This window comes from Saccostrea cucullata, unplaced genomic scaffold (assembly GCF_032062105.1).
Source record: "Saccostrea cucullata isolate Sc308-1 unplaced genomic scaffold, CSIRO_AGI_Scuc_v1 ctg2979, whole genome shotgun sequence".
NCBI lineage: Eukaryota > Metazoa > Mollusca > Bivalvia > Ostreida > Ostreidae > Saccostrea > Saccostrea cuccullata.
Genome location: NW_026931030.1, coordinates 239,744 through 250,640, shown reverse-complemented (window position 1 = coordinate 250,640; position 10,897 = coordinate 239,744). Strand labels below are relative to the sequence as shown.

The following is a 10,897-nucleotide window of genomic DNA, read 5'->3' as shown; positions in this document are numbered from 1 at the left end:
CCCATTGGCTGCAGGGATCCAGAATATATACTTTTAATAAATTCTATAAACATAAATCTGATCATTATCTTTTCGGCAATGTAAATGACACATTGATTTTTTGTCATTATAACTTCAAAATTTTGTGTGTTGTTTGTACAATCAAGAAAATCTTTTACTTTTTATAAAGCCAACGTTTATTTCGTTTTCAAGGTACCCTATAATTGAAAGTAGATTTATAAATATACACAGTATTGATAAATTAAAATGATTCCTGGTTAACATTTTTACTTTCATAACATTAAATAAATTTTAAAAGCCAATTGCAAGAGCAATGATTCTTATTAGAAAGATGGTCATGCGCGGCTGAAATGGATACTTTTTGCGCCTCTATCGCAGGAGAGTTACCAGGTTAAAAAATGTATATAAATAACAAGAAACAGTTACCATGGAGAGAGAAGGGCCAGGGACCCCCCCTGGAGCGTTTGAATGTGTGAAGTGGGTAAGATAAGTGAAAGATTTGAAGCAATAGAAGTCACCACTACAGTCCAATTGCAAGAGCAATGATTCTTATTAGAAAGATGGTCATGTATTTAGTTTGTACTAGGTATATGACTCAAGAATAGATAAGGTTAAAAAATGTATATACTATAACAAGAAAACAGTTACCATGGCCCCCCCTGGATCCAAATCAAATACATGCCCAACATTCTTTAACATGTGTGAAGTTTTAAGATAAGTGAAAGATTTGAAGCAATTCAGGATTTTGTGTGTTGTACACTTTCCCCCCCCCCCCCCCCCCATGAATTAGGTTTTTGACGTTTGCGCGATTTTACGTATATATATTTTTTTTTTTTTTTTTGCTTGTCAAGAAATTTCTATTGGAATTATTTTTGGACTTAGGTGGACCCCCCCTGGAAAAAATTTCTTATTAGATGGTTGTTCAGTGTTGTTCTAGAGATTTTACATGGATTTCAGAACCATAAAAATAAAAACGAGTAATTTAATTTCATGATTTGGTGCCTTCCCCTGAAATTACACAATTATTCCTTAATAAAACAAGATAATTATGATTTTATTTTTAATCAACAGATAAATAATCATTCAGAACATGCAGAAAGAGTATAATTTTTCATGTTACTTATAAATACATGTATCTAATACTAACTAGCGGTACAGAAAACTGGAAACTGGAAAATGGTACTTTACAACACTGCAAAAATTTTCTGTTGGATCTTGCAACTTATAAATTATTAAGATGAGTTTGAGTTTCTTTTTTTGATATGCATAGTGTGTCATATTCAATTTGGTTCCTATTAAGTATATGTCTGTACTTTTATCATTTTTGTAAAATTAAGTGCTAGGTATTCTTGATTTTTGAATGCTTTCATGGGTTGACCTTGTGGCTTTTCATTTCAAGGAGGTACATGGACAATGTATACAATTTTAATCTCAAAACGCATATGATTTTAAAAAGGAAGAAGCAAACCTGAGTAATCACATTTCCTTTTTTATTGTGTGCAATAAGGAAGAAGATTCCTTTCTATTCTAAATGTACTCATTTCTTTTATTGACTTATGTATACACATACAGTAAAGCATTACAAGTCTGTCCTTATAGACACTCATGCATAATTTATTAAACCTTATAATGTTTTTAAAAGGTATAGCCCATTTATGATACCCATTGTATAAAATACAGGTGTGCATTCATTTATCAAAATACCTGAATATATATATCACATTTTTGCTATGTTTTTTTAAGTAGTGTTTTTATTAAATAAGAAAGAATATTCATGATACACTACAGAGCAGGATTAAATTCAATAGTGCACCGTTTATGTAGATCAACAGTTTGAGTTTTCTTAATACAATGTGTCCTGTTTACATGTACGATGTTTACTTTTTCAGACAGGAAAAAAAAATTACCAAGTGATAATGTATTACATGTATTCATGATATAGAAGTAGTAAAACAAGTATGGTTATAATCTTCAAAAAAGAAGACTAGAGCAAAGTGTTGAGACACACATTGACATGTTTCATTTTGTTTTATTAAAAATATTTAATTTGTGATCATTGTGTATAATTTAACAGAATGTTTTCATGATGAATACAAAGAAGAAACAGAGAGTATTACATCCAAGAACTTCCCTGTTGGCTATCCAGCTAACTGGTGTGCACAATGGTACATCACTGCTAGAAAAGGGGAGATCATTACCTTAAGGTAAGTTTATTATAAGATGGAGTCAAATTTGCTGACTGAAATATCAAGTATTTAAAATGGTGTTTACACTATGAAATAACTTCACCAGCCATGGGTGATGATTTGTTTATTTTTGCTCCGAAAAGAGGAGAGGACCCTCATCTTTGTTAGCAAAGATAACGATTGTGTTAAAAATAATAAAGATTCTGAGAGTGCTTATTTTAATATGTATTAATTTCAAAAGTAATTAGTATGATTTTTATTTATGACAAGAGAGGAATATGAAGGTTTGAGCCATTGTTGATTAGTTTTTGATTTTTTACTTGTGACAGCATCTACTTAGACATAGAGGTGGGAGATGATTCGAGATGTAATAGGGACTCGTTGACCATCGGACCGGAGCCACTTAAACAGTACTGTGGAAGAAACAAACAATTAGTGTACATTTCAAACATTTCTCATGTGTGGCTAAAGTTTAACAGTGATGGTATTGTGTCTGGAAAAGGATTCCAAATTAACTATATAAGGGGTACGTACTTGTACATGTAAAACTTTTTTAAACATTTCAAAATTTGCAATTGGTTTTCCTTAAAACTATTTTAGCAAGGTAAGTCTGTCACAGCATAAATACATGCAGGTTCAGCATAAATTCATTGTAATGTGATTGGTGTAATTTCTCAGTCATGTCATGAAAGACCAACAGTTTCAAGGTAAACTGCCGAGTTTTAAAAAAATAGTTGAAGGCTTAATATATTATATTGATTGATATGTTGCAATGTAAATACATGTAAATAATAAGGTGCTTTAATTTGATGATACTGTTTAAAGTATCATGCTAATTGAAAGTTTTATGCTTATGCTAAAACTCTTTTGTTCAATAGGTCCTGCTCAAGCAAAATTCTGTAAGGATGATCAGTTCCATTGTAAGAATGGAAAGTGTATACCACTGAATAAGTGGTTGTGTAATGGACTGGATGAATGTGGTGACGGAAGTGATGAAAATGATGCAATATGTCACTCAGGTAAGCTGGGAAGTTAGAGGTATTTCCTAGATGAGAAATGGGATGTATGCATATGAATACAAAGTTTCCTTATGTTTCTTTTTGTCCCCCGCTTGAAAAGTGGGGGATATTAATTTGGGTTTGTCCGTCCGTCCGTCCGTCCGTCTTTCTGTCTGTCTGTAACGCTTTCGTTTCCACACGATATCTCGAGAACCCTTTGAGCTTTTGCAATGAAATTTAGCATAGCAACTCCCTATGGACTAAAGAAGACCCCTATTGATTTTGAGGTCAAAAGGTCAAAGGTCAAGGTCATAAATAAGCAAATTCTGTCTGTTAAAACACTTTCGTTTCCACACGATATCTCTAGAACCATTTGAGCTATCGCAATGAAATTTTACATAACAACTCCCTGTGGCCTAAAGAAGACCCCTATTGATTTTGAGGTCAAAAGGTCAAAGTTCAAGGTCGTAAATTTATACATTCTGTCTGTGTGTAACACTATCATTTCCGGGCGATATTTCAAGAAGATTTTGAGCTTATACAATGTAATTTTATACCAAAACTCCCTAGGACGTCTCTCGCCCCTCTCAAAGTGCCCCGCCCCGTTTGTTTTACTAGTATTTATAGTATTACATGTCACTATTTTTAGCGCAGGGGCATGAGGAGAGTTATTGCGTATAAAACAGGTTCTCGGCGGACTTTATGTTCTTATTACATCTATTATAACTGTTTAATAAAGGCTAAATAAATCAAACACCATGGATTGTGTAAAATTTTGAGAATACCGAACATGAAAACATGAATATATACATGTATGTGACTTCAGTTCTGCATATACTTCACTCCGTGTAAAGAGACTCCGTGGTCTATTGGTTATGTCTCTCGCTTCAAATGTGAGAGGTCGCGGGATCGAATCTCGGTCGAACCTTTATTTTTTTTTTTATTAAATACTTTTTTTTTTACTAAATGATAGTATTCAGCATGTGAAATGAAAAATTTATGAGGTTATAAAATCATCATTACAGTGTGATAAATATTTCATATAAAAAAATCTTGTACACATAATAAAGAATAAGCAATCAAATCTTTATATGCATATTGACATACATGTATTTTATTTCCTTCAGTATACATGTATACATTTAATAATTCTACAAATTCAGTTTCCTTATGTTCTCTTTAGCTTGTTTAATTTTCAGCCACTGCAATGCCTACAGCAACACCATCCATTGTTTGTAGAGAAGAATTTTTTCCATGTTATTCCAATCTAAGTGAAGCTTTCATTTGTCTACCAAGAGCTAAGAAGTGTGATGGCATTTCTGACTGTTATGGAGGGATAGATGAAAAGAACTGCAGTAAGCTTTCCTAAAGTATTGTTTATACTAACAGTATAATTACTGTTCAGTCAAGAATTCTTCATGTACCATGATAACAAATAGTATATTTCCAGCATAAAATCTAAATGAATTGCAGCAGTTTAATTGTCGCTTTTTATAAGCATGAAAAGAAATATAGGTGCTATGCTTCTTTTGTCAATTTAAAATTCTTATCACTGTTTACTAGTTCATGTTTAGTGCTATAGGCAGAGCTCATTCAAAATCAATTATTTTTCTAATGTTTACTCTAATTATTGAAATCATCTAAGTAATGATTTTCCTAATTTACAGGTATAAACTGTAATAAACACATTCACAGTGAGGTTGGATACATCACCTCCCCCCTCTACCCTAGAGACTACCCCCCTCACATGGACTGTAAATGGACGATTCACATGCAGAACCCCACTGATCGGATTCAGCTGCGACTCATTGAGTTTGCGGTCCAGGCTAATGAGAATACGGATTACGTCATGGTGTATGATGGGAAGGATGAGGAGAATGACCGAGTTCTGGGCACATTTTATGGAGGTCTAGTCCCACCTCCCAAATTAGAATCTACCTCTAACTGGATGACCATTGTATTCCATTCAGATAACAGCTTTTCTGAGAAAGGCTTTAATTTTTCTTATCAGATAAAAGGTGAGAAAAGATGGAGAGACCTACTTCCATAGTACATAGTGTATACAGGGACATTTTTGTCCCTATTTTACTATCATCCATTTTGCCCTACCCTCAGTTGGGCAAATTTAAAACTGAGTGAATTCAAAGAATACAGTATAATTTCTTAAACAAAACTATGACTGGGTGAATTTAAAACAGGACAAAATTGTTTGCAAGTGTAAAAGGGCGAAAATAACACAGGGCGAAATAAGCCTGTATACAGTATTTTGGAAATTCAATACTTTGATAGGTACATCTGTGTTGTAGTAACATGTTTTTAGTACACAGTTTTACCGGTAATCCCTTTGTACATCTCATTTTTTTTATTAATAGGTTTTTGCCTTAAAAATCAAAGTCCATGTGGCCATGGGGAAGATGACTGCTTTGATAAAGATGAGAAGTGCAATGGCATTTGGGACTGCAAGGAAATGGGTGGTGATGAACTTCACTGTGGTGAGGCATAATTTTTACCTATGCATCAATTTTTTGTTCAATCGTTTCAATAAATTATTATATAGGAATTAGTCACTACATGTATGTGTCCATTTGACTGTATGTCATCTAGTGTTTTGTTTTTGGCCCACCTGAGCTGAATGCTATGGTGATCTCCTTTGATTGAAAAGTATTGGACATTTACTTATCTGCTGTTTGTTGGATCGATTGTAAAATTTTTATGTCATTTACCCCTCTCAGGACTTTTCACTACCCCTTTCCATGAATTTAAGTATGGATAGGGCATTGTGTGTTGAATCACTTAGATCATGCTATATATTTGTCCAAGTTATTTTCACTGAATTGTAAACATGAATATTAGAGAGTAGATTTTTTGGAACAACTACTTTACGTTCAATGTAATGTTAATGTACGTTTGCAGAAATGCTCTTCACAAAAATAATATTTTAAATTTTGAGACTTTCCCACCACAGGAAACTGTAACGTGCTGTATAGCTGTGGTTCTGGCAGTTCTCAGTGTTATCCAAAAAGTCATCGCTGTAATGGAGTGGGGTTCTGTACCAACAAAATGGACGAAAAGAATTGCTGTAAGTGGATGATTTACAATGCTAAATGTTAGAGCCTGTGCAAATTATGCACAAAACTACATACATCTACAAACAGATGAGGGAGGAATTCTTCCAGTGTATATGTCCTTTTGTCTGATGTGGTCCTACATAGAGGCACACCATTATTCTAGTATTTTTCTATATCAAGAAGTTATTTTTGCTTGAAATAGTTGTATACTATTGAATTCTGATATCAATTTTATGTAGACCATATAAATTAACAAGTTATAAATTGATTTTTAGTAAAATCCGAAGCAGTTTATTTTGATTCCTGTCAAGATAAGCACAAAGGTTTTAAAAGATGAAATTATTCATACTTACAGCTCCACAACAGTGTGGTACACATAATGGAACCTTCCTATGTCAAAACAAGAACTGTATTTATGAGGCCTGGGTCTGTGATAAAACGGATGACTGTGGAGATCAAAGTGATGAAATGAACTGCAGCAGTAAGTATAAATTATCCTTAATTACAAAAAAAAAAATTATCATTCTAGATACTTTGTCCTTTCCTTCTTCCTTTCATTATCTTTTAACATGGTTTCAGCTCAATTTAAACATCAAATAAATACACATGTATTGTTTTTTTTTCTCAGAGACAACCAATTTAATCATCATTGCAGCTGTCTCTGGATCTCTGATCTGTGGGTTGCTCTTGGTGGTTGCACTAGGTTGCACCTGTAAGTTGTATAATTTAAGACAGCAACAACTTCATGGTCCTAGACATGAAACTCCGCTGTCTCGAGTTTACGCAGAATTCATGAGGAGAAGGGCTCCTCCACCATACCATGAGGCCATGTTGACCTCACGACCTTATGAGGAGGCTAGAAGAGAATACATGGAAAGGATTAATCAGTCAGAGGGTCAAGGGTCAAGGTCATCTGATCGAAGGTCAAGGCGACAGAGGAGGAGAAATGGACGCAATCAAAATCTTCCTAATCACAACACAGAAACAAGTAACGATCTTACACAAAATGTAAATGAAGAGAACATAGGTGCTAATACATCTGACACTGTGAGTACTATAGCTGAGGAAACAGTGAATAGTACACATTCTAACATTGGAAGGCATTCCTCCAGAACTGCTCTCATTCCTAGTGACAGTTCCTCAGATTCAGAAAGTGAACTGGGATCACCCACTGCTGACTCAGTCAGAGTTCATTTTTCAGAGGACAGTGGGATATCAGCCCAATTCCATAGAAGGAGCTCTCCTGGAAAGGAGGTAGAAGAAGGTCAAAGTTCATCAAGTATTCCAATAAACAGTCCCACTACTGGTCCCGACATCAGTAGTCTAGACAACACCACCATAGCATCCTGTGATAGTGTCGAACCTCCTCAAGAGGAGGATAAAAATAAACCAAGGGACATAAGCAGTGCTCTTACTCCCCTAGAAAACCCTCCCTCCAATTCCACTTGTGCTTTATTTATTCCAGAAAACGGTCAAAACCAGGGAAGTGTGGATAGAGGCAGACGGAATTCAGCAGGCTCATTGGATTCCACTGGATCTGAAAATCCTTGGGGGGATTTCACTCATTCTGAATCTGTTTAATGCATATCAGATTGTCTACCGTAGTTAGCGCTTGATCTATCAAATTAAAAGTGAAAAGTTGTTGACTATTACATATTATGTTATAATATGGTTGTCTTTTTTTGTAATAGATTGCACTTACATGTGTAATAATGTACTGTAAACCAGCTATTGTTTGTGTCATCTTTTATTCACAATTTGTCAGTTTGAAATCAATTATTTTTCGACTGAAGAAACATTCTTTACAAATACCAAGCAAAATAAATGGTTCGCGGAGATGACAGTAAGGAGTTAAAGTAATTCACGAAACTTGTAAATTTTTGTGGCACACAAATAAAACTTGGTTTACAGTATTTAAGAGTCTTATTCTATTTAAAATCAATTTTTTTTTTTTTTTTTTTTTTTTTTACATTTTTTAATGTATAAAAAGTTATTTGTTTTGTTAACAGTAATTTTTCAAATTTTAAGTGTGCAAGGAATACATAAATCAGAAAGGTTGTTGTCAGTTACTGCATTAAATCATTCTCTTATACAATACATTGTACATGTTTTTAGTATAAATTAATACAATTAAAGATTATTTGATTAAATGCATTCATTTAATTTAAAAAAAAAACATTTTTTATATTAAGAGATTGAAATTTTCATTTTTGTGGAATCATTTGATAAATACATAATTAAAGTTAAAATTCATTAGACATGGCAGAAAGTCTGAAAGAATTATTTAAAACAGTCAATAAAATTGCTGTTCATTTCATAAAAAAAAATAGAGATGATGCATTATTTTTAAGCATTTCATGTTATTGTGAGGTTATTGACTGGCATTTTACATGTTAATGTTTTATCTAATAGATATACATGTATATGTAAACAGCTTTTAATTAAAGGTATAAAGTGTTAAAGTTTTGGAAGAAATGCATATCAATCAAAAATAGATTTTAAATGGCTTATGTGCTTGTGAAACTATTAATTACCAAAATTACAGGTTCCAGTATTTGGAACAAATCTATTCATTCCAAAATTTTGGAATAAAATTGTTATTCCTATGGAAATTAAAAAAAAACCTGTTATGCTTGAATTGCAGTTTTAGAAGATGAAATTATGTGATATGTAATTGTGTGGGTTTCTTTTTTATGTTTCCTTGATTTTAAACAGTAAAACAGATATTTGGTGCAAGAATATTGACATATTTTTCAGCACTTGTATACTGCATAAATGAGATTTTGAATATGATAAAACAATGTATAAATTTCTTGAAAGAAAATGTACAACATTTGACAACTTTTTTGAGAATTCAGTATTGCACTTGTTGGACAGTTTGCTTTGTGTTTATTATCAATTCAAATTTAACAGCCAAAAATTTAGATTCAAGTTTTATGCTTTTAGGCCTAAATTATCTACTGAGTTTTGCAAGCAGAGATTTTATTATTACTTGTCAACTTGCTACAATCATGTAATAAATTGCTCTCTTATTGCAAAAGTAATCCGAATTTGGTAACTTATTTATAAGCAAATTTTTGTCTGCAAAACTCACTATGTACATGTGTAACAAATAAATGTTGCTTCTAAAAATGTAAAGCTAAAAATATGTTGAGCCTTTAGATTAATTTATTTAAAGCCCTAATTGATATTAATGCACATACATCATCATCTTTGCTAGCCAAGGATTCTAATCTGCTCTTTGTTTTTTTTAACATGTATAACTTGGTAAACAGAGCTTAGAATTCATTGATAATAGATCTGAAGTAAAAGAAAGTTATAATTAAAGCTACTGCAATTTATATCCATGTACCTTATTTTTGGTGTGAGTGTGTTTCATATTGTGTGTTTAATTTCATAACATGCTAGAAGTATGTTTAATAATGGACTCATTGATTCCAAATTAAAAATATATTAGAAGTTAAAAATTATTATCCACTTATCAGGTACATGTGAAAAGTGTTTATTGCTTTGCTTCGTTATCAGCTGCAGAAATATACAATATTTTAATTATAATATATTTTAAGCATTTTATACAGATTTACATAAGATATTTTTAAACTCCTTTGCTTCCATTTCTATTTGAGTGATGAATAGGAAAGTTACATAGTTTGTTTTGTTTTAGATTAAGAACATGATGCATTGCATTTGTGTCATGTTGTGTTTTGCATAGAAAACTTTTCTGTTCTGCATTAAAGAAAAAAAAATATTGAATATTTTTCAGTTTGGCCTATTACTAACCGTTTGCCAGGGTTAACTTGTAACCCATAGCTAGTACTGGTATAACAGGGAAAATGTACAAAAGTCTTTAAAATCTCAATCTTCTGAGATAAAACAGTATACAATTGTCTTCAGCTTTTCTACTTTCTGCGTTCGTGTCAAAGAAAACAAAGTTGACCAAGAGCACAGCAAAGCGGAGCATCTCCTTGCAAAGAGCATTTCCATCAATCAAGAAAGCATTCTTCATCGAGGCCGATGCAAATTACGTCACTTTCGGTTAGCACAAGGACACACACAGGGTTATTAATTGCGAGGGGTTATTAATTAACAGACTGATTACTGGTAGATCCAATAAAACATGCAGATTTAAAACGATCGAGCGAGAATAGCACAGCTACTTTTAATAAAGTAAATCAGATGTCAAGTACTTGGGAATTAGTATGGGTTATAAGCAGCTAGCAATGTGACAGAAAATTGAAGTCTTTGTTGTTAAAAAGTAGTTCGTGGTAAAACGAGACTGGGCATGGCTCAGGACATAAATACATGTACAGTGGTTATGTTATTTTAATTGCACCACTTCCCCAGTACATGTATGTACTTCCCTAAGAATGTCTACATTTAGTAAATATCTGTATCAAATTCTGTTTATCTGTCATTTTCCCTCTTCTATCTAGATAAACATGTTTCAAAAAGGAAGGAAACCATTTTAAGTTAACTTACTTATTTTAAGAGTTGGTATGGAAAATTGAAACAACTTATTTCCTGTTGATAATGAATACTGGCTCTTTTTCATGTTGAATACTTATATACTGTAGTTTCATATGAACTTTTCAAAAAAAAAATGTCTGTTGTAAATTAAAATGATTGATCTGTAAATCTTTCCTCC

The 10,897-nt window shown here is 32.6% G+C and overlaps 1 protein-coding gene across 1 annotated transcript; it reads left to right on the top strand.

Annotated features, from left to right (window-relative positions):
* Positions 1–2,067: 2,067 nt before the first annotated feature.
* On the top strand, positions 2,068–9,595 carry LOC134231108 (low-density lipoprotein receptor-related protein 12-like; the record flags this gene model as incomplete). The annotated part of the gene is made up of 9 exons (XM_062713030.1): positions 2,068–2,204; positions 2,516–2,712; positions 3,065–3,205; positions 4,384–4,539; positions 4,852–5,202; positions 5,557–5,676; positions 6,150–6,263; positions 6,608–6,733; positions 6,881–9,595. Coding segments are annotated over 9 exons (2,295 nt in total), but the record flags the coding sequence as incomplete, so codon positions are not given.
* Positions 9,596–10,897: the final 1,302 nt, after the last annotated feature.